This window comes from Sinohyriopsis cumingii, chromosome 12, assembly GCF_028554795.1.
Source record: "Sinohyriopsis cumingii isolate HCF-2022 chromosome 12, ASM2855479v2, whole genome shotgun sequence".
NCBI lineage: Eukaryota > Metazoa > Mollusca > Bivalvia > Unionida > Unionidae > Sinohyriopsis > Sinohyriopsis cumingii.
In genome coordinates this window covers 1,235,917-1,260,825 of record NC_142972.1, presented here as the reverse complement: position 1 = coordinate 1,260,825, position 24,909 = coordinate 1,235,917, and the positions used below count along the sequence as shown (strand labels likewise).

The 24,909-nt window shown below is 34.5% G+C and overlaps 1 protein-coding gene across 2 annotated transcripts in view; it reads left to right on the top strand.

Annotated features, from left to right (window-relative positions):
- The window catches only part of LOC149785908 (coatomer subunit beta-like), an 86,091-nt gene that overhangs the window by 45,332 nt on the left and 15,850 nt on the right, over positions 1–24,909 (top strand). For both annotated transcript variants that reach the window (XM_089976135.1, XM_089976134.1), the window contains exons 6-18: positions 1,376–1,468; positions 6,443–6,580; positions 9,610–9,729; positions 13,302–13,409; positions 14,413–14,556; positions 15,194–15,339; positions 15,866–15,962; positions 17,722–17,776; positions 19,133–19,235; positions 20,074–20,197; positions 22,324–22,395; positions 23,145–23,300; positions 24,321–24,410. In XM_089976135.1, the coding sequence (XP_089832261.1) occupies positions 1,376–1,468; positions 6,443–6,580; positions 9,610–9,729; positions 13,302–13,409; positions 14,413–14,556; positions 15,194–15,339; positions 15,866–15,962; positions 17,722–17,776; positions 19,133–19,235; positions 20,074–20,197; positions 22,324–22,395; positions 23,145–23,300; positions 24,321–24,410 (1,446 nt within the window). The remainder of the gene's footprint in view (positions 1–1,375; positions 1,469–6,442; positions 6,581–9,609; positions 9,730–13,301; positions 13,410–14,412; positions 14,557–15,193; positions 15,340–15,865; positions 15,963–17,721; positions 17,777–19,132; positions 19,236–20,073; positions 20,198–22,323; positions 22,396–23,144; positions 23,301–24,320; positions 24,411–24,909) is intronic.

Genomic DNA, 24,909 nt, shown 5'->3' with positions numbered 1-24,909 from the left:
TACTGATAACTGGTATTGACATGTACCTGACATTAGAAAGACTGTATAAAACAGGACATGCCGCAATAATTCCGCATAAAGCTTCCAAAATATACTCAAATACTACAGAAAATAGCTACATCAGAATGTAAGTAAAGCACAAATTACATATTTATTAAGATGTTTGTGCTTATAAAATTGAGGTCCATCTTTCTAAAAAATTATTGTGCAGGAAACCTGAGCTATTACTGTCCAGGACAGAATGGCAAGTAATTGAAAAATTGACCATTTGATACATTTAATGGTTTCATAGTTTACTTTCCTGATATGAAATTACGAACAAGAATATACATTTCTTAAAGATTTATAAAGCTAGAACATAATATTTTTGAGAGAAATGAAATCTTTGGATTGTCATCTTATTTATACAATATTGTTAATAAACAGTTTGTGGAAAGACATAATATTTTTATTTCATACTGCTTTTAATAAGTAAAGAAGTAAATATAATCACCTTTATAATTACTAATTGAATATATTATTTTCGTTAAAAATGAGAGAAAGGACCGTACAGATGTAAGTGGTCATCAAATTGCTTTGTAGCTTTTAAAGTCTTCATGGCATTTACAAATTTGATGTACATCGACCGAGTGAACAGAATGTAATTTATTGATCAATTAATTCATTTATCTTTGTGTTTATTTACCGTGTTTATAATTCAGTTGTGTACCTACAGATGTATTCTCACAAGAAAGTATGAAAGTCAGTTAACAAAAAAAATATAAGCAAAAGTGAAGGTTTGAAACTTAATACCTGTTTTAGTGGCATGTTTGATAAGGACCAAAAAATAAAATAAAATTTTTCTTTTAAAGACAACTTGATATAATAATTCAAAGTTTAGAACTATGCAATAATTAACTGACAAAATAGGAATTTTACCATGAATTACAGTCTTGGATAAAAATGAGCCAGTTATACAATATTACACAGGAAACATTCAGAAGTAAAACCATGGTGAAATTTTAGGGCAGTCAGTTCACTGTTGTTTTGACAGGTATGCAATGTACATCTAACTGCTTGTGCAAATAAATGACATGTCCAGTAAATGTACAAATATAGCTTCCATAGTACACAGTGCTCAGTGATATCAGTAATGTGATGGCAGAATGTCACATGATACAAATATGGCTGTGCCCATTAAAACCAGAAAGAAAAGGTTTATAAACCTTGTCAGTCCTCACCTAGACTTGTTAAATATATTGTTATTTATCCCCAATGATGTATATTTTCCATCATGATAAATGTGCTGTGCAAGAGCGAAGTAGTTTTGACAAGATAATTGCTTGCAAGTCACTTGACAGTGTATATGTAATTTATGTTCTGTTGTATATTTCAGGAACGTGCTCTCAACTATCTCAGTAGTTGTATAGATCAGGTGACCTCATTTGGAGACATCCTGCAGCTGGTTATTGTGGAGCTTATCTACAAGGTAGTAGCCTTGACTCAGTCATTTTTACAGGAAATCTCCCATGACTGTATACATAAGTATAGTGTACTTAGATTGTGTACATGAGTATTGTGTACTTAGATTGTGTACATGAGTATTGTGTACTTAGATTGCATACATGAGTATTGTGTACTTAGATTGTGTACATGAGTATTGTGTACTTAGATTGTGTACATGAGTATTGTGTACTTAGATTGCATGCATGAGTATTGTGTACTTAGATTGCGTACATGAGTATTGTGTACTTAGATTGTGTACATGAGTATTGTGTACTTAGATTGCATACATGAGTATTGTGTACTTAGATTGCATATGTGAGTATTGTGTACTTAGATTGCATACATGAGTATTGTGTACTTAGGTTGCATACATAAGATAGAGTGAAAAATATCCAGTATGATAAACTTGCAAATGAATCATACTATTTTCCATTGACTGAAAATACGGCTGTTGATGCAAATAAAATATAAAATAAAAACATCTCTCCAATATTAAATCACAAGAAAATGTTCAGTTTTGACTTGACTTAGTTTCATAGCAGTTTATTCTATTTACCTTGGCACTGAGAAACCTTCTTGTGTTGCTGTGCTATAAAACACCAAAACAAAAAATGCTTCCTTTAGATTCCAATAACTGATAATGTTGAACATTACCTTAAGGACTTCATGGCCTTCTTACAGATCTACAACTCCAGTGTTGAATTGGTCTTTCATGCTCATGTACATTGTGCTTATATCCCATGTACATAGTGCTTATATCCCATGTATATTGTGTTTATCACCCATGTAGACTGCACACATCGTGGCCCAGCCATCCTAACCATGATCTGCTCGTTATGAATTGCATCCCACCTTCAGGTTTGGAATGAAAATATGTGGCACAATTACAGTCTATCTCAATTATTTCCAACCACACTTTCCTCCATCTGCACAAACTTTTGCACCCAAGCTATATTTGGGTGGGGTGGGGTTGTAGTATAGTCTGAATATACCTCCCTGTTTGTTTGTTTGTACCCCCTACCGATTTACAAAATGAAAAGCACAGATTTGATAAAAGATGCATAAAACTTAGTTCATATATTGATTTATAATTTCAAACCTGATTATGCTGGGGGGTGGGGGTGTTAGGTCTTAACACCATTATCATTTGTACGTTTCATTCCAAATTAAAGTGTTCAGTGTAAAAGTCTAACCTGCTTGCTAATCATTTCCATTTTCTAGACAAGTTCATTATTAGCAAAGGCGTGTTTGCACGACTACACATGTATGAACATAGAAGGAAATTATATGTTTTCTGCTTCTGATATTTACGATGTCAAATCAAGCAAAGGAAAAGAATGACAAGTACAAATTTGCCTTTCCTGTGGATGTAACAAGCCTCGTAATTTCTTTGGTCATGTTTGCCAATGGATATAACTCTAAACTCACAACATTGTGTTAATTTACAGAATTATTCGGCAGTTATCGAATAGGATGAAATAGTCACTATGTTGTCTGAGGAAAATAAACTAGCCTATAGTGTACCCAATATGGCACCTTATTAGTATGGAAAGTCCATTCAGCATGAAAGTCATAGAGGATGCCAGTGTTGGGGCCATTCTTGTCAGAGTCTGGTTAGAAATTGCAAATCATTGAATGAATTGACAAAGTTCTGTCACTTTTTATCACATTAGAGATTTCCATTATTGAAATCAGTAGGGGGTTAAAAACAAAGGGAGAGGTATAGTCAGACTATAGTATAATATACATGATGTGCAGCAGTGTGATGCAGACTCTCACAGTGAAAAAATACAAAGTCCGTACATACATACCGTTTGCATCAGGAATAAATGGAGCCAAAGCCATGTTGACAAAATTTTATGAATCTAAAAATATCCTGCATATAGTCTAGATTTGTATTCATTTTAGCTCACCTCCACAGACATGAGAGTTATTGTACAACCCCCATCATCAACACAGATAAAGTACATAAATATGTATACCATAACTGAGTCTCAACCAGTCGTTCTTCCTTAGTCCAAAACAACAGTTTGGAGTGGGTTTCATTGCACCTACCAGTAGAGGGAGATAACTTTACCTGTATTGTTAAAGATGGGTAACATGAAATATTTTGTACCACTGTGTGCTAAAGGTTTTTCTGAACATACCATGGTATGTACCATGGTTCACCACAATTAGGGACCAACAATTTAATTTTCTGGGGAAGGGATCGAGACAATTTTTTTAATTTCCAGTTCTCACATAGCTGAAAAAATATCTTGTGCTGACTTATAACAAAGTGCCACCATCTTATATCCATGGCATTATGTTTTTTCAAAAAGAATGAATGATCTTGAGATAAAGAAAATAAATTATCTCAGCTTGAAGAAAAATAGCAGCATATTAAATGGTCAGTATTGTATAGTAGACTTTTTTTTTCAATGTAAATGTTAATTGCTGTATAACAGTAACTAAAATGGGATAATAAGGAGGTGTACACTGTAGCTGACACTGTGTAAAACATTGATATCAGAGAGCTTGTTGATAAAAATAGGAAGTATTGACACTGAAGCCTGTAATTTATTAGCTATGCAGTTAACATAATAGAAGACCACTTTGTCAGCATTAAGAGGTTAGTGTTAGGACTGGTCGGCCTGGTGTCAGGATAATGTGACTGGGTGGGACATCATGCTACGTGTCTGCGGCATGATGCCCCAGTGCTAGACATCACCATAAACTGCCACACTGTAGACATCGTAGTGATATGACTGAAAAATTTTTAAAGCTACATTAAAAATCCTAATCACACACACACATAAACATAATAGAAAGGGAAACTTTGAGTTGGATTTCAACACTTGGTTAAGATAATTGTCAATGAGGGCCAGTAATACTCAAGACTCAACAAATGAAAAAATATCTGATGTCCAAATTTGAAAGTCTTGCTGTTGCTACTCCTTCTGAATGGAAAGTCATATTGTCATGGGTTTTTCACCAGAAGATTTCTTTGGATGTCTAGTTGGTTGTAAAAGACAATGGTGCCAATCTGATGTATAATATGACTACCACAGAGGCAATTTTGAAAATATTGTTATTGCTAATCCTCTCGAATAAAAAGTAATATTGTCATGGGGTTTTTGCAGGAAGACTTGTTATGATGTATAGTTGTTCTATAATTAAAATGGTGTCGATCTGACATCCAGTATGGCCACAAAAGAGGCCATCTTGAAAATATTGTTATCACTATTCCTGCTGAATGGAACTTTGCATCAACCTGGGATTGTTACTAGACCACTTCTTATGATGTCTAATTGTTTCTGATGGTGCCATTTAGACATTTAACATGCATACTGCAGTTCCTGATGGTGGCATTTAACATGCCTACTACAGTTCCTGATGGGGCCCCGAGTGGCCGAGTGCTCTAAAGCGCTCTCCGTTACGGATCACTGCCATCTCACCTCTGTCGGCATGGGGTCAAGTCGAGGATTCGACCAATGTGGGTATGTGAGAAAGCTTGTCAGTAGCTTCTCGTGGGTTAGTGGTTGTTCATGGGGTTTTCCCGGGTTCTTCCTCCACCATTAATACTGGCCATCATGCATAGCCTATCGTGTGCTGAAAAATGGCATTAAACCCCAAAACAATAACAACAACAACAGTTCCTGATGGTGGCATGCTGACATTTAATATGCCTTCTACAGTGGCCTCTTGAACATAATGTGATCATCCTAAATAAAAACGGTGCCTGTCAGATGTCCAATATTTCCTCCACAGCTGCAGTCTTGAAAATCATGTTATCACTTCTGAATGGAAAGTCACATTGACTTATTATAATGTCTAGTTGGTTTTAAATGAAAATGGTGCCAATCTGATATCCAATATGGCCACCAGAATGGCCATCTTGAAAATCTTGTTATTGCAACTCCTTCAAAATGGATGGTCTAATGAACATGGAGTATTGACTGAAAGACTTTTTATGATGTATATTTGGGCATGAAAGAAAATGGTGTCAATCTAAAGACCAATATGGCAGCCTCCATTGCCATCTTGAAAATTTTGTTATTGCTAATCCTTCCAAATGAAAATTAATATTGCCTTGAGGTTTTCACAAGAAAAAGATGTTGTTTTAATATGTTAATGGTGCCAATCTGATGTCCACTAGGGACACAAAAGTGGCCATCTTGAAAATATTGTTATCACTTCTCCTGAATGGATGGTTGTATCAACATAGGATTGTTACTAAACAACATCTTATGATGTCTGGTTGGTCCTGATGGTGGCATTAGACATTTAATTTACCTGCCACAGTAGCCATCTTCAAAATCATATTACCATCCTAAATAAAATGGTACCTATATTATATCCAATATGGTCATCACAGCAGCATTTTGAAAATATTGTTATTGCTACTCCTCAAGAACGAAAGTTTATTGACATGAGGTTTTCACTCAAAGACTTCTTTAAATGTCTAGTTGGTGTCAATTTATATCCACCACAGCAGCTAATATCAAATTTTGCTATTTCTGAAGAATATCAAAGATGGTTTCAATGATCTGCAGTTAAAAGGAAGATATAATTATATCTTGAACTCCTGAAACTTCTTTTCAGCCAGTAGAGCCACAGTCCTTTCAAGGGATGTATATTTTACGCCTTTTATGCCCCACACCATAGGTACTAGGTAGGTTAATTGGTAGATTAATTGGTTGGCTTGTTATTTTGATGGTATGTCAGCACAATACTGGCTATATAATGCCATATAAAATTTAATATTAAAATTTTGGAAGTTTTAAAGGTGCAATTTAAAGAAACCAAATTGCAACAAAAAAAAAAACTTTGATTAGAAAAGGATCCAACATTTTATTATGAAGATCAGTTTAATTTATTTTCTGTGTGATAATTATTGTACAAATTGCACTTTTGGAAGATACAGTTTACAGAGCTGGCTCAGTATCACAATGATTTATTTGTCCATATGTTTTAGGTGTGCCATGCCAACCCATCAGAGAGGGCCAGATTCATCCGATGTATCTACAATCTCCTCAACTCCTCCAGTCCTGCTGTACGCTATGAGGCTGCTGGAACACTAGTCACCCTCTCCAGTGCTCCTACAGCTGTCAAAGTGAGTTTTAATTTGTCATTATTTACATTGTCTCACATTTATAGTTACCCTCATTTTACTTATTCTTGATTATAAATATTACCATCATTTTGACTTGCTGTAATAATTGCAGACATTACCAACATTTTGTCTTGATGTGATAATTAATGACGTTGTGATAATTACCGGTGTTACCATCATTTTTAGGCCTTGTTTTGATTACAGATAATACTGTCTTGCCTCGCTGTGATAATTACAGACATTACCATAATTTTTTTGTCTTGCTCTGATAATTACAGACATTACCATCTGTTTTTTAAGAGGGCCTCAAGGGAGAATAGTCCTTGACTAATGAGTCACCCTCTATAAATAAAGCATTATTATTATTGTTATTATTATTATTATTACTATTATTTCCTTGCAGTGATAATTATAGATATTACCATCATCTTTTTGCCATGCTATGATGAATACAGATAATGCCATCTCTTTGCCATACTGTGATAATTACAGATAGTGCCATCTCTTTGCCATACTATGATAATTACAGATAATGCCATCTCTTTGCCATACTATGATAATTACAGATAGTGCCATCTCTTTGCCATACTATGATAATTACAGATAGTGCCATCTCTTTGCCATACTATGATAATTACAGACATTACCATCATCTTTTTGCCTTGTTATATATCAAGGTCACAAATAGAAAGAATAACAATGGTTTTGCATAATAACTTAATTTTAGGCCACATTCTTTGACCAAACGTTTGTGGAGGACTAGGCCTTTAGATTTTGAAGGCAAATGGTCAAAAGGTCAGGGTCATTGTGGCTCAAAGAAATGTTTTTGCAGAATAATTTTACTTAAAATGTCTTACCATACTTTGTGGACTTTCAGGTCCAACGGTCAGTTATTTTGGTCAGCTAAAATCTCATAAGAAAATTTGTAGTTTCTGCATAGTAATAAAATAAAATGCCAGGACTCCCATTTAAACAGAGATCCCTATTGTATGTAGAGTTTGTAATTAGTAAAGAAAAAATATTCTCAGTTGGATCATTTGAACTAATGCATGGATCAGAACCTTTTCTGTCTGTTGAGTTACAAGAATAACAAAATGGTCAGATCATACATGCCAACCATTACTCTTTTGGCAAAATCATTACCTTTTTCTTTACCAAATTACATTTTATACTCGACTGTGTATGGATTACGCTTTTCTGCTATGTTTATAAATAAAATAAAGCAGTAAAAGTTTTGCTTGTAATTTATATTATCATCTCTTCAATTTCACCCATTTTACAAAATTGAGAATATTCTGCAGATCCATGTTAGTTGTAAGAATAAATGACATTTTTCATACAGTGTACTGAATTTAAGGTATATAATATATTAGCTACGATGTTGTAACCTCATGAAAGTAGCGGTACTAATGTTAGTAATAATTATTTACAGATTATGGATTTTATGCTCTGATTATGCATTTTTGCCACTTACATTAGTAAACATTATGCATATACATCTCATTTGGTTGGCCTGTATGAAAGATTAGTTCTAGTCTGATGTAACAGCTTCCATACTAGTACTGATATTGATGGGTGGTTTGTGGGTATGATCATAAAATCAAGGAATTTATTGCAAGCAGGTCTCTCTACAACACATGAATGCATATATTGGTTGCTTTTATACACTTACTGATGTTTCTCTCAGTTCATGAGTTACAGTTGAAAGGACCTTTCAGCAATTTGTACAGCATAGTGTAAGATCATATCAGATGATCATGAACTTGTAAATCCACATGGAATAACACAATCCTACATCCTGTTGCAATATATGGAGTTACATTGGTTAATAATGCACTGTTCCATCAAAATCAAGGAACCGGTTAGATGCAGCTTTGCACATTCAGATAGGATATGATCATATTATCATGGTTCAGCTAACTGTCCCATTACAGACTGGATTAATTTTACATTGTGACCTTAATTGTTCAGAACACTATCTGATAATCTGCCCATTCTGTAATTTGATCTGCTGTTGAAATATAATAATAGTCATGATGAAATATCATGTGACAGTCACATGATAAATCCACATATGTTTGAGTCACATGACTATATCAACCATTTTAAATATGTAGTTTCATCTAATTAGTTCCTTGATATTGATGGAATAGTAGATTATCTGCTGTAGCCCACTAATCAGAAATGTGGACAGGAGTTAGTGTTATGAATAGGTGAGATCAGCATGCCTAAAGCATCCATCAATATTGCACAGATCAGGTAGTGTTATGAATAGGTGAGATCAGCATGCCTAAAGCATCCATCAGTATTGTACAGATCAGGTAGTGTTTTGAATAGGTGAGATCAGCATGCCTAAAGCATCCATCAATATTGTACAGATCAGGTAGTGTTTTGAATAAGTGAGATCAGCATGCCTAAAGCATCCATCAATATTGTACAGATCAGGTAGCGTTTTGAATAGGTGAGATCAGCATGCATAAAGCATCCATAAATATTGTACAGATCAGGTATTGTTTTGAATAGGTGAGATCAGCATGCCTAAAGCATCCATCAGTATTGTACAGATCAGGTAGCGTTTTGAATAGGTGAGATCAGCATGCCTAAAGCATCCATCAATATTGTACAGATCAGGTAGTGTTTTGAATAGGTGAGATCAGCATGCCTAAAGCACCCATCAATATTGTACAGATCAGGTAGTGTTATGAATAGGTGAGATCAGCATGCCTAAAGCATTCATCAATATTGTACAGATCAGGTAGTGTTATGAATAGGTGAGATCAGCATGCCTAAAGCACCCATCAATATTGTACAGATCTGGGATCTGATTTATCAGACTTGACCACAGATCTTGACCAAATGTCCATGTCAATGAGACATTGGTAAAGTTTCTCCATAGTTAGCCATGGCCAAACAGTTCTGCATGGAGGACTAATGAACATGGGCTTCGCATATTATGTGTCTTTCACAGTATTCTTGAAATTATAAGCTTTATTTACATTTATAAGGGGAATGTAATGTTTCAATTTCAGGCTGCTGCTAGCTGTTACATTGAGCTGATAGCAAAAGAGAGTGACAACAATGTGAAACTGATTGTCCTGGACAGGTTGATTGCATTGAAGGAGGTTCCATCACATGAAAAAGTTCTGCAGGTATGGTCAAAAGAACACCTTATTAAACCATGACTGTTGGCTAAACTTGAAACAGTCATCATCAATCAAATTATGATGTCCTTGGCATTTTGGCTTTGAAATATTTCAGTCATTTTATGTTTATGGCATAATGTCTTTTCTGTGTTACCCGATATAGTTTATTACTAAAAAGAGTGAAAACCTTGATGGTCTTACTAACATCAGCATCAGAGTATTGGCCTTTCATGTCAAATTTTATATGTCAAGGAAAGCAACTCAGATTTAGGTAAATTGTAAGACCTGGTAATAGTTGTCTCCTTTGGAAATAGTTCCATGGCTGGTAATAATGTAAAATAACAAGTACTTTTAATTGGTTCTGTGGGGTTTAACACCATTTTCCAGCACATGCTAGATTATTCATGGCAAAGATCCTGGGAAGAACCACCGACCGACAGGAAGGTATTGGCAAGTTTTTTCACATACCACTATAGTGGTCGAGTTGAGACTTGGACTCTACGACAGAGGTAACCTGTATGAGTGATCTGTAAAGGCAGGCACACTTGACCATCCAGGACCTCTGGTAATATATATAAAAGAAAACACTCAAATAAAGAAAATTATGAAAAAGAAAGATTATTTACAGCAGCATGTTTAAGATTGTAAAAAGAACTATCAATAGCATTATCAGTGGAGTAAAAAGAACTATGTATAGCATTATGAGTGGAGTAAAAAGAACTATGTATAGCATTATCAGTGGAGTAAAAAGAACTATGTATAGCATTATCAGTGGAGTAAAAAGAACTATGTATAGCATTATGAGTGGAGTAAAAAGAACTATGTATAGCATTATGAGTGGAGTAAAAAGAACTGTATAGCATTATGAGTGGAGTAAAAAGAACTATGTATAGCATTATCAGTGGAGTAAAAAGAACTATGTATAGCATTATGAGTGGAGTAAAAAGAACTATGTATAGCATTATGAGTGGAGTAAAAAGAACTATCAATAGCATTATCAGTGGAGTAAAAAGAACTATGTATAGCATTATGAGTGGAGTAAAAAGAACTATGTATAGCATTATCAGTGGAGTAAAAAGAACTATCAATAGCATTATCAGTGGAGTAAAAAGAACTATGTATAGCATTATGAGTGGAGTAAAAAGAACTATCAATAGCATTATGAGTGGAGTAAAAAGAACTATCAATAGCATTATGAGTGGAGTAAAAAGAACTGTATAGCATTATCAGTGGAGTAAAAAGAACTATCAATAGCATTATCAGTGGAGTAAAAAGAACTATGTATAGCATTATGAGTGGAGTAAAAAGAACTATCAATAGCATTATCAGTGGAGTAAAAAGAACTATGTATAGCATTATCAGTGGGAGTGATGTCTGTCTATCTGATCTTATGTACATTAGTATAACTTCAACCCCAAAACCACCAGTATTCTCCATATTTTGTATTCATATTCTTGTTTTCAGGGACTCCTAATAATAGAAACAGAAAAAAGCACTGACGGCTAGTTTCAGAAAAGAATGAAGATTTCTGCAACTTGTTTCACTCTTAGGAACCTAATATTTACAAAGATGACATTTTTTTTTCATATATGCAATTCTTTCATCTGCTTGACATCAGTAGTATGAAATTTACATCTTTTTATTCAGATATAGCCCTGCATTAGTTTTGCAAAATTCGCCGAAATGCAGTATATGCCTAGACAAATCTAATTTAAATGAAATGAAGTATATGTCTTGATGAATCTAAATTCACTGAAATGCAGTATATGACTAGGCAAATCTAAATTCACTGAAATGTGTATGGCTTGACAAATCTAAATTCACTGAAATGTATATGGCTTGACAAATCTAAATTCACTGAAATACAGTATATGTCTAGATGAATCTAAATGCACTGAAATGCAGTACATGACTAGGCGAATCTAAACTCACTGAAATGCAGTATATGACTAGGCGAATCTAAATTCACTGAAATGTATATGTCTAGTCAAATCTAAATTCACTGAAATAAAGTATATATCTAGATGAATCTAATTTAACTGAAATGCAGTACATGACTAGACAAATCTAAATTCACTGAAATACAGTATATGTCTAGTCAAATCTAAATTCACTGAAATGTATATGGCTTGACAAATCTAAATTCACTGAAATACAGTATATGTCTAGTCAAATCTAAATTCACTGAAATGCAGTGTATGTCTAGTCAAATCTAAATTCACTGAAATGCAGTGTATGTCTAGTCAAATCTAAATTCACTGAAATGCAGTATATGACTAGGCGAATCTAAATTCACTGAAATGCAGTATATGACTAGGCGAATCTAAATTCACTGAAATGCAGTGTATGTCTAGTCAAATCTAAATTCACTGAAATGCAGTATATGACTAGGCGAATCTAAATTCACTGAAATGCAGTATATGACTAGGCGAATCTAAATTCACTGAAATGTATATGGGTTGACAAATCTAAATTCACTGAAATAAAGTATATATCTTGATGAATCTAATTTAACTGAAATGCAGTACATGACTAGACAAATCTAAATTCACTGAAATACAGTATATGTCTAGATGAATCTAAATTCACTGAAATGCAGTACATGACTAGACAAATCTAAATTCACTGAAATGTATTTCTGGACAAATCTAAATTCACTGAAATACAGTATATGTCTAGATGAATCTAAATGCACTGAAATGCAGTATATGTCTAGGCAAATCTAAATTCACTGAAATGTATATGTCTAGACAAATCTGAATTCACTGAAATGCAGTGTATGTCTAGACAAATCTAAATTCACTGAAATGTATGTCTAGACAAATCTGAATTCACTGAAATGCAGTATATATCTAGTTGAATCTAAAGTCACTGAAATGCAGTATATGTCTTGACAAATCTAATTTCACTGAAATGCAGTATATGTCTGGATGAATCTAAGTTCACTGAAATGTATTTGTCTAGACAAATCTAAATTCACTGAAATGTATGTCTATATGAATCTAAATTCACTGAAATGCAGTATATGTCTTGACAAATCTAAATTCACTGAAATGCATTGTATGTCTAGACAAATATAAATTCACTGAAATGTATGTCTATATGAATCTAAATTCAATTAAATGCAGTATATGTCTTGATAAATCTAAATTCACTGAAATGCAATATATGTCTAGGCAAATCTAAATTCACTGAAATGTATGTCTATATGAATCTAAATTCAATTAAATGCAGTATATGCCTTGATAAATCTAAATTCAGTGAAATGCAGTATATGTCTAGACAAATCTAAATTCACTGAAATGCAGGATGTCTAGATGAATCTAAAGTCACTGAAATGCAGTATGTCTTGACAATGTAAATTCACTGAAATGCAGTATATGTCTTGACAAATCTAAATTCACTGAAATGCAGTATGTCTAGGTGAATTTAAAGTCACTATATGTCTTGACAAATCTAAATTCACTGAAATGCGGTATATGTCATGATCAATCTAAATTCACTGAAATGCAGTATAAGTCTGATCAATCTAAAAGATGCAAGAATCTCTAAAGTAAAAGTTTTAATTTTGATTACAGGACCTTGTAATGGACATCCTGCGAGTGCTGAGTGCCCCAGATCTCGAAGTCCGCAAGAAGACTCTCAGTTTGGCCCTGGACCTTGTCACCTCCAGGACGGCAGAAGAGGTATGCAGAGACTTTGCAGAAAATTAATTACCATGTCTAATATTGACTTTGCAAGATTTAATTGATATATCCAGTATTAACTTTACTAAATTTAATTTATCCAGTGTTGACTTTACTAAATTTAATTAATATATCCAGTATTAACTTAACTTCACTACATTTAATTAATCTAACCACTATTGACTCACAAGATTAAATTAACCTTTCTAGTATGTTTCTATCTAGTATGAGCATATTAGTTTCTAAGTCATCATACATTTTTTTCTGCAGGTATTACCTTTATAATTCAACAGTACTCTGTTGAGGTCAGCTAGACTTTGGCCTTTTTGCTTTTTAGCAGAAGATTTTTTTTTTACATAACTCATCATGAACATGGAAAAGCTTATAGTGTCATTTTGTCCATCTGTCCATCCATCCATGGCTTCTTGGTTAGATTTTGCATTTATGTCTGTTTCCGATACATTTTTAGTCTCAGAACAATGCAGCTTGATGTGTAGAGTAGTCCTGGTGTGTAAAGTACTATTTAACCTAAAGTAGGTCACTTTGACCTTAAATTTATGTTTCATTAGCTTTGGTTAAGTTCTGCATTTAGGTCAGTTATTAGGCCCGGAGTAATGCAGTTTATTATATTGATGCATCTTAGTGAATGTAATACCATCTTGTCAGATGTAGGTCATCATGACCAAACTTTCATACTTCAGTAAATTTGAACTTTGTTTAATTTAGTTTCTCTGGCAACTTTGGTCACAGATGCATGCGGCCTGATGGATGCATTTTAGGAGTACAGCATCATCTTACCAAAAATAGATCAATGTGATCTTCAGTAACTGGAGATGAGGTGTTTGTTTATTGTTGGGTTTTCATGCAAATTTACTTTTGGTTCATACAATAACAGGTTTGCAGGACATTTTTTTTATATTAACACTTTTCTGTTAATTTTTTTAAATGTTGCACCAGCATATTTCTGCATATTTTTTATGCAGCAAAAATATTTTTATCTTAGATGATACTTGTCCTAAAGAAGGAGGTAGTGAAGACCAATAATGTAGAGCACGAGGACACAGGAAAATATCGTCAGCTTCTTGTCAGAACTCTGCACCAATGCAGCATCAGATTCCCAGACATTGCCAGCACAATCATCCCTGTGGTAAGTCTGTGTGAATGTCTGTCTGTCACTCTCTTTGACCCAGATATGTGAGTGACACAAATCTTAAATTTTCAGTCATAATTTGCCATTGCTAAACCACATGTAGAAAACTAAATTTTAGTACATTTCCAGTATATTTAAGGGTAGGAAGGCCAAATAAGATTGGCTTTTGAGGTAAAATGTTTCATCCATCAATTTTGGCATATTAATTATACTGACAAGAGTTGAAGCAGACACTTGAAACTCAAGATGAAGTAAACAAAAAGCACAGAACTGCAAAATAAGTAAACATGAAAGTTTCAGCCAAGTGAAATAAAATCAGACAAAAAAAAGGCACAAGGAATGTAACCTAAAAATGGAATGATACCATTAATCATGTCTGTTTTTAATATACAAATTTTGCATCATAAATATTTTATCTGCACTCTGGCAAAACCTCTATCATCTTCATCTGATAATGCATGGAACAATATAGAGTCTTTGCAGCTGTGTGTTAATTATTGCATCTCATATTCTTGTTAATCAGAAATTAGCTAAGTTTTATAGTGATCATTCTGCAAGTGCCCCCTAATTGAATATTTTTATTTAATCCTATTACATGGGCATTATTGATTTGTGTCTCACTGTGTTTCACCAGCTGATAGAGTTCTTGGGAGACCAGAATGAGCTTGCAGCAGCTGATGTCCTCGTGTTTGTCCGTGAAGCCATCCAGAGATTTGAGCCACTCCAGGAGCTGATTGTTTGCAAGTTACTGGAGGTCTTCCCCACAATCAAGGCCATGAAGTAAGATCCTGCAAAATATCTATTTTTTCAAACTGCAGATTCATCCTTTGAGGAAACTCAAAAATTCACGCAGGTTTCTTTCACTGTTGGTGCTTTCATGTGGCAAAATATCTATTTTTTCAAACTGCAGAATCATCCTTTGAGGAAACTCAAAAATTCACATGGGTTTCTATCACTGTTGGTGCTTTCATGTGGAAAAATATATATTTTTTCAAAATGCAGAGTTTTGTCCTTTAAAGAAGCCCTGAAATTCACAGACTTTCGTACTTTCATGTGGCACAGCATTTTATTTATTTTTTCATCATTGCAGTAAACATGCATATAAATGAATGTTGGGCCTTTGTAAATCTCAACAGGTGCTTCTGATGGTGAATTTTTAATAGTGGCCCACTATTTAAAACTTCAGGAAATGTGTTCTTTTCGGAGAATTTAACTGCTGTAAGTATGGATCAGAGTTCATTTTCTTTATATTATTAATTCCACATATGCATCATTTCAGAGTTCTTAATGTGCCATCTAATTGTAGGATTCATCGTGCAGCCCTGTGGATTCTGGGAGAATACTGTAGCACAGCAGAAGACATTCAGAGTGTCATGACATTGATCCGACAATCTCTTGGAGAGGTAAGAAAGCATATTATAATGTGCACCACAATTTTTGATCTGGCATGAAGTGTAAAATGTAGTTACCAATAAAATATCACATATATGATATCCTACATTTGATGATGATTTCAAAGTTTTCATCTTGAAATTAAATTTTTGCCAAGACATATAGTACACTGATCATCATTATGTAATTCATAACGTTTGATTAGTTTACAACAAAACTGTACTTGACTGTTTCTCTGTTCTTTACTGTGTGTGCTTAATACTTTAAGTGGCTATTATGGTTAGTCTTGTGTTTCTCAATGTAGGAATTTCTATAAATGTTGGAATTCCTTATGCAGCCCATGTTGATATTTAGTAGATAGGACACAATATGCTATGTTGAAGTTTGGATCCATTACTTACATTTAGTTCGACTAGTATGAACTGTAAGAACTAAGAAAACCATCCTAACTTTGAAGCCCGTAGCCTGGATATAAACATGACTTCAAAGAGTGATAAATTTTGGATGGTTTTTGAAGTAATTAAAATGATGCTTGGTGGTCAAAACATAGTTTGGTATATACTACTACTAACTACTAGAGTCAGTTTTAAAATCAGAACAGCACATCAAATTGCAAGTGAAGTCCTGCAGATTTCAGCAAATACTTTTTCTTTCACTGAAATTGATCATGTCAGTCATAAAGGGAAATGTGAGTCCAAGTTTTCAACATTTAGCTTACATGTAACTTTTTTTAAACATGTTAAAAGTTTTATCCTGAATGATGGACTTGCAAAGTCCCAGTTGATATCGAAATGCATCAGTGAGATAATGTGTATGAATAAAAACTCTTGAAGATTGGTAAAACGAAAACAAAGGTGTGGACAGAAAGAACAGAGGGCTTATGCCACATGTGTACAACTCATGGCCGATAGGTTCATGTGTTCCAGTCTTTTGCATGTTGTTGCCATGCAGGCAGTCCTTTTCAAAATATGCATTTTAATTAATATGCATAATTAGTGATAAGAAATTGTTCTTGCTCATGCTGCCAGAAGTATTTTGGCTCTCAGTCTGAAAAGGTTGGATGCTCCTGGCTTATGCTGTATGTTTTAATAAACACAAATGTTTTCCCTTATTTTAAAGTTCAAAAAATTACCCCGGCCTTTTGTTTCTTTGCAACCGACATTTAAGTCATGATTAAAGCATTTCAAATCTTGAAGGATGGTACTTAGTTTGTTATGAAACCTTTCTCCATGTAAGGCTGGTACTTGGTTTGATATGAAACCTTTCTCCATGTAGGGCTTTTTTTGTTACTGTATGTTACAGGACATAAATCACTGCATGTTCTTGTCCATTATTTGAATGTTTGAAAAGGATTTGACTTGTAGATTTTATGTTATCGAGTTTTGAAAATAAATGGTCTGCATGGTTGGCAATGTAAACAATTCTGGTGCTATAAGAAGCACCATATTGTGCTTGCACAGGTGACCTCAGGCGGTAACTATAGCAAACAGTATAATACAAGAGAAACAGCATGGATTTCAAATATATTGAGTGCCTCAGGACACACTTCTTGCATGATATTGTAAATGTTAAAATCACTCAAGCCTGCAGGGGGATAGTACCAGTTACCAGTGTGACAAGGATTATGGTAAATGCCAGCTTGCTTCATACACTGCCAACATGACAAAAACAGGAAATAATACATTTTTTGGGGTACATTATAGGCTATGTAAGTAAGCAAAACATACTGTTTAAATGCAGTATTTTAATAATTTGTTCTTTTACATCCAGATCCCTATTGTTGATGATGAGATGAAAAAAGCAGCTGGAGAAGTACAGGAAGATGGTGAGAGAATGCTTATAATTAAAATTGACTTTTGAGACAAGATGTAACATATCAATGAATGTAAGGGTGTTAATGCATGGGTTTTAGCATGGATGTGCTTGCTTTTCATGGTGTTTTTGTATTGGGTTTAGTATGGATGTGCCTGCTGTTGATGGAGCTATTTTATGGGTTTTAGCATGGATGTGCCTGCTGTTGATGGAGCTATTTTATGGGTTTTAGCATGGATGTGCCTGCTGTTGATGGGGCTATATTATGGGTTTAGTATGGATCGCCTGCTGTTGATGGGGATATTTTATGGGTTTAGTATGGATTGCCTGCTGTTGATGGAGCTATTTTATGGGTTTTAGCATGGATGTGCCTGCTGTTGATGGGGATATTTTATGGGTTTTAGCATGGATGTTCCTGCTGTTGATAGGGCTAATTTATGGGTTTTAGCATGGATGTGCCTTCTGTTGATGGGGCTATTTTATGGGTTTTAGCATGGATGTGCCTGCTGTTGATGGGGCTATATTATGGGTTTAGTATGGATCGCCTGCTGTTGATGGGGATATTTTATGGGTTTAGTATAGATTGCCTGCTGTTGATGGAGCTATTTTATGGGTTTTAGCATGGATGTGCCTGCTGTTGATGGGGATATTTTATGGGTTGTAGCATGGATGTTCCTGCTGTTGATGGGGTTAATTTATGGGTTTTAGCATGGATGTGCCTGCTGTTGATGGGGATATTTTATGGGTTTAGTATGGATTGCTTGCTGTTGATGGGGATATTATATGGGTTTTAACATGGATGTGCCTGCTTTTCATGGTGTTATTGTATGGTTTTGAATATGGATATGCATGCTGTTCATGGTGTTATTGTATTGGGTTTAGAACTGGTGTGCCTGCTTTTCATGTGTTATTGTATGGTTTTTGACATGGAAATGTCTACTTTACATGGGGTGATTGTGTGGGTTTGAGCATGGATGTGCCTGCTCTTTAGTGTTATTTTAATCATCTAGTTAGTATACTTTTTCCTTTCTTATGCAGTAGAAATTGTGTAGGGATGGTGATTGGTTGAATTGTTTGAGTATTGATAGTGATTGGTTGAATTGTTTGTGTGGATGGTGATTGGTTGAATAGCAGGATAAATGATTATATCAGAAGGATGAATACATGTATATGCATTGATTGATGTCTGGGTTGATTTATGTATATTTCAGTTTTTCTATCCATATTGCTGTCTACTTATCTCATAAGCTGTTAAAAAGAATGGGAATAATACAAGTGTACAAAAAGTACATGTATTGCAAAGATCTGATTAGTTCATTGGTGACATTTAAATTATTAGTTTTATTCTGCAACATTTCTGTCCATTTAGACACCCAGATGGGAGGCACAGTGCAGAAGTTGGTGACCGCTGATGGAACATATGCCTCCCAAAGTGCTTTCAGCACTGTGGCCCCTGTGAAAAAGGAAGTGAGGTAAAATTAATGGATATGAAATATAATACCTGACTTGTTAATTGTCCAGCATTCTCGCTGATACACACCTATGAGATCTGAATAGCAGTCATTCCTTAAAGTTCCTGAATATACTCATTCATAAGTCAAGCCCATCTGCAAACAACATAGACTCTAATCTGTCATCACATAATGCACCAGTAACTCAGGGTCAAATCATGGTCTGTGTTTGTTCTACTGATTACTCCGAACAAACTTCATAGACCCAGATCTACTTGCACACTATGGAATGGCAGAGCTGGGTCTGGGCAGTTTGTAAGTGAGTATTTATGATATGTTCAAGATGTTTAAACCAAGTATTAATTCATGGCACTATTTCATTTAGAGAAGTGGAACGTGATATTTTCAATAACCTTTCCAGCAGATATATTTATTTATACCCAGTGTGAGGGATGGATTTGTTATCTGTCAACATGGTTTTGAGTCCAGCCAACATTGGTATGCAAGAAAGCTTGTCAGCAACTTCCCCTGGGAAGGTGGTTATTCCTTAGTTCCTCCATCTTCAGATATACTGGCAGGCATGTATAGTGCATCATGTGCTGAAAAATGGCATAAAATTCAACAAAAGCAAACTTATTGTGTTTGTGTTTACACGCTTAAATTTATCCTGAAAGCAACAGTCACAGAAGGTACATTAGCCAAATTAAATGGTCAACCTTTTCAGGAGTTTTTTTTGCTAAGTCTCAATTTGCTGTATTTATTTTCCAGCAAGGTCTCTTATCTCTTCTATTTAGTTAATGTTCTTAATGTCTCTTATGTTCTTCAAAAAGTTAAACAAGATTACCAATCTGCATTCCAGTCGTCCCCCACTGCGAGGCTACCTGATGGAAGGGGATTTCTTTGTTGGAGCAGCTCTGGCTACTACACTGACAAAATTGGCTCTCAGATATGCCAACATTACAAAAGATGAGAAGAAAAAGAATGTGAGTTGCTAGAATTCGGATCTTGATGAATAAATCTGATTTCTATTAAGCATATTTAATTTGTATTGTTTGCTTGACCTGTGTCTGTTATTGAGGGTAGAGGTCTACCTGACCACTGTCTTGTTCATCTTGTTAGTAAGCTTTAAAACAGGTTCTTTACTTGGGTTGAGTTCAGGACCTAGCCTTCATTTTGACCTTCAAAGATTCTACAAAACATTTTCAGAAAAGGTTTTTGTGGCATAGGTCAAATGGAGGTTATTTATTCCTGTCTTAAGATGAATCTATGGTGGAATCATTTTTAGTTGTGTTCAGTGATAAATTGAGAGTTATTTATTTAAATTATTACAAAGTGCTCATTGAATGTTTGGACTAAAACACTACTTTGGGATTATTGTGAATTCATTCAGAAACATTCTGGATATATCATTATGATGCAGCGAGACTTGGTAGATCAACACATTCAAGACTATTGATATGTCAGAGCATTCAAGACTTGGAATTATTTGGAATATTTTATACTTTTGGACTTGTGAGAGAATTTTTAGGATTATTTGGGATTTATTTCAACAGGTGTTTCTTAAATTTGAATTTTATAACATTGAGAATTAAATTGTTTGTTGAATTTTAATAAACTTGTCGGTTTCGTTTTTTCTGTTACTTAGTTTAAGACCATCGAGTCATAAGACTTCATTGTATCTGACTCCTATAAAATTCTTTGGGGGGGTAGTAATTTGGTAATATTAGCAGAAAAGGCAAAATTAACCCCACAAAAGAATATGTTAAAATATACACATCTCGAACACACTGCCAGCCCTCATGATTTTGGCATGAATTTCACAACTCTCGATAGCGATTCACGGATTTGTGCCGTATGCAAAAAAATCACGAATTGGCTACTTCTCAATCGACCTAAATCAGGAATAAAATAACTTTTATCCTATTAAGTGCTAGTCACGATATCAGCAGTGGTCACTGATGCCGATAACAGTCCTGTATTTGCTAGTCATGATGTTAGTAGAACTAATCCAATTGTTACAGTTTGCACTGTAGCAAGCATTGTGAAGTACTTAATCTATATTTAGAACAGAAGTTTTACAAATACTCATGAAAAAAACTGGGGCCCAGATTATTATTTTTTTTAATTTTAAATGGCACTTGTACATACTCATAGCAACTGTAATTTTTTTTAAACAAACACTGAATGAAAACATCTTTTTTGAGTGTAGGCATTTTTGAGATATTGAATAATTAGCATATATCATAATTTACTAGAGTTCATATTTTTCCATGAATGTGCTGACACCACTAATCGTTAACCATTTGACATTTTATCTTCTGAATTAATACCATTTCTTAATTAAGCTACACTTCACTTAAAATGTTTTTATCTCCAGAAGGGGTGACCTTGTAAGAGGGGAGCCACTGTATGGCTTCATTAGAATTTCGTGCAATCATAATAATTTTCCAGATTTTCTACATTTTACAATTTTGTATACTTTGATTTTTTTGCTCAGCACTGTTTGACAAACAAATCTTTTTTTGTCCAAGATTTCAGCCTCCTGCTCCACTTTCCAGGATTAGTGACAGACTTCTCATTATTTGTATAAAGTTGAACTTTCTACGTGAAAACTTGAATTGACTGCACTGTTTAGATTTTACAGTAAGAAGGTTGAAACTCTGGGACTTTCTGTATCACACTTAATTTAAGTCCCATTTCTAGAGTTGTCTTTTTTATTCTCTCAAGCACCAGTCACAGAATAATATTAATTATCAGGGCGGGGAGGAGGAGACATATTTTTGGTTATAGAAACAAGTTTGTTCTAGTTATATTCAATTTTGCTTAAAACCTGTTTACTTTGTTTGCTTTAAAGTATTTGGATGCACCTTTCATTGCATTTAAGAAAATATAACTGGAAATTGAAGTGTAGTATTTTAGAGGCTAGAGTGTGGGAAAGAATATATCTTTTATCTGTGTACCATGCCTGTGTAATGACAGTTTGATTACACCTAGCTATCTGAAATTTTTTGCACTCTAGTATTTTTCCTTTGTTAGATAACTGCCACTTTTTTATATATAGAAAATAGGTGCAACTAGTGTCATTAGTAATTGGGTCCTTTTGTTTCAGTCTTTCATTGCAGAGTCCATGTTTATTATGGCTACAATAATTCATCTTGGAAAGTCGGGACTGGCCACCAAGGTAATATAATGAAATTATTCATATTAGCACTTGCATATTTAAAAAAAATGCTAATTGACTCTTATCTCCTCTTCACTATAACTGCAGATTTCACTTCCTGGAAATTCTTTTCAGTAAATCGAGTGTTAGTTCCTTTTGAAGGATGCATGTTTTGTTTTATTAGAATATAATCTTTAAGCATAAAAAGCAATATCCAGAATTAACATGGGTTTAGATGATTATATGGGTACTGGGTACCACATAGGGATGGGAAAATTAATATGAAGAAAGTGAATTTGCAAACCTGGGTGTTCAAAAATTATGCTCACTAGAAATTAGATCGTAATAACCCAGTTTCCAGACATAATCAGGTGTGTTATCCAGAAAAGTTAGCTGGCTTATTTTCATGACTTTGCAAGTGCAGATTTATGTCCAGTAGACAAGATGTTCCCAGTTAGTCCTTGCCACTTAGAGCAAGTAGATCTTGTAATTTGGAGTTTTAAAGGAAGGTAACTACTCAGGTTTGTAAATGAAAGTTCTGGGAAATTGGACACTTGCTTGGTTTGAGAAATGACTATAAATGAGAGGAGACTATTTGGGGGCCATGATTACAAAACATCTTAACAAGTTGATTTAATTTTATCAACTTGGTGGGTGAACTGCTCATGACTTTTCCACTGTTGTTTTTTAAAATATAATTATTTTAAACCTTTGTAACATACAGCCCATCACAGATTTAAAATATAACTATTTACCTTTGTAACATACAGCCCATCACAGATGATGATCTGGACCGCATTGCAACCTGCCTACGTGTACTGTCAGAACAGACACCGCTGATGAACGAGATCTTCAACCGCTCATGTCGGCAGTCTCTCTCCCTTATGTTGGCAGCCAAGCAGGCAGAGGAGAAAGAGATGCAAAGGGTAAAACATATTCACAATTCAGATTTATCTTGTATGTGAAGCGTCTGTAAGGCTTAGTTCTCAGTTTTCTGACAGTATTGACGTTTGCATCAGTGGTGTCAGTGTTAGGATCTTACATTTAGTCCATTAAGGTCTATTGCACAACTTTGTTGTAGGTTTTAATGCCATTTTTCAGCACAAAATATGCTATACGTGGTGGCCACGATAAATGGTGTAGGAAGAACCCAGGAAAATCCCAGCCAGAACCACCAACCCACGAGAAGCTACTGGCAAGCTTTCTCACGTACGCACACTTTGGCTGAGCCCCAGACTCAAACCTGTGCAGACAGAGGTGAGATGGCAGTACTCAACAGCAGTGAATGCTTTAGACCACTCAGCCACTCTGGGCCCATACAACTTTGTAAAAGCATTCATGTTGTTGAGAAAAGCTAAATTGTGGTGGTACTATTGCATGTACATTACATCACCTGGGTCTTAACAAGTAGAAAGTCTTTTAATAATAGTTCAAGAAAATAGGCAGTAAATGAAATTTCCAAAGAATGCAACTCAAGTCATGACTATCAAGCGTGTAAAAACATGTTCCAGTGATATTTTTTCCTTTCACATTTTGGGGTGAAAAAAAAAACAAGAAATATAAATGTTTTTAAGTTTCTGTAGTATATTTTCTTTTGATTTATATGTAAAATTCAAACCATATAGTTGTTAGTTAATATTAAGTTGAATTGTATTATAGTGTCATGTGCATTCAGATTATTTAATGAAGATAACATTAAAAAAATACAATTGTTACAAAAACTTCAGAATATTACGAATGGCATTCAGCCTTGTGAGCATTGTGAGTGTATGAGTCCTTTTATTAAATATGCGTTTTAAATATTTAATGCAGATTTGCATACAAATCTTATTACAAACAAAATAAAATCCTCATCTTTTGTAATGTTGCAGACATTCACGTTTTATTCAAAGTCTATGCAGATGAGTATTTTAAAGACTAATTGTCTCTGTGTCTATTTCTTGCAGGCTGCTGAGAAGAAGATAGTGAAAGTTCATGCCGATGACCCAATCTCTTTCTCTCAGCTAATCAACAGGGATGAACTAGGAGCAACTGAAGTAACTTGACTTTGATGTTGCATCATTTATGGTCTTTTTTATTGCACTTGTGTGTGTGTGTGTGTGTGTGTGTGTCTGTGTGTGTGTCTGTGTGTGTGTGAGATTCTGCCATTAAGATGTTGACTATGCTTATTAACAAATGTTTAATAAATGTGCTGATTTTTATATGCCCCACCTAATAAGTAGCACAGCTAAATTCATAGTGTACCTGTGAGACTTCAGAGTACACAGATTTAATAACTCTCTTTAGCCAAGTGATTGATGGTTGTGGGGTTATGTCTGGCATTCCTGCCATCATTGGTAAGAATAGTCTTCATAGTTGGTGTGGATATTGTCCATACATCTCAGATAATAGTCTTCATAGTGGATATTGTCCATACATCTCAGATAATAGTCTTCATAGTTGGTGTGGATACTGTCCATACATCTCAGATAATAGTCTTCATAGTTGGTGTGGATATTGTCCATACATCTCAGATAATAGTCTTCATAGTTGGTG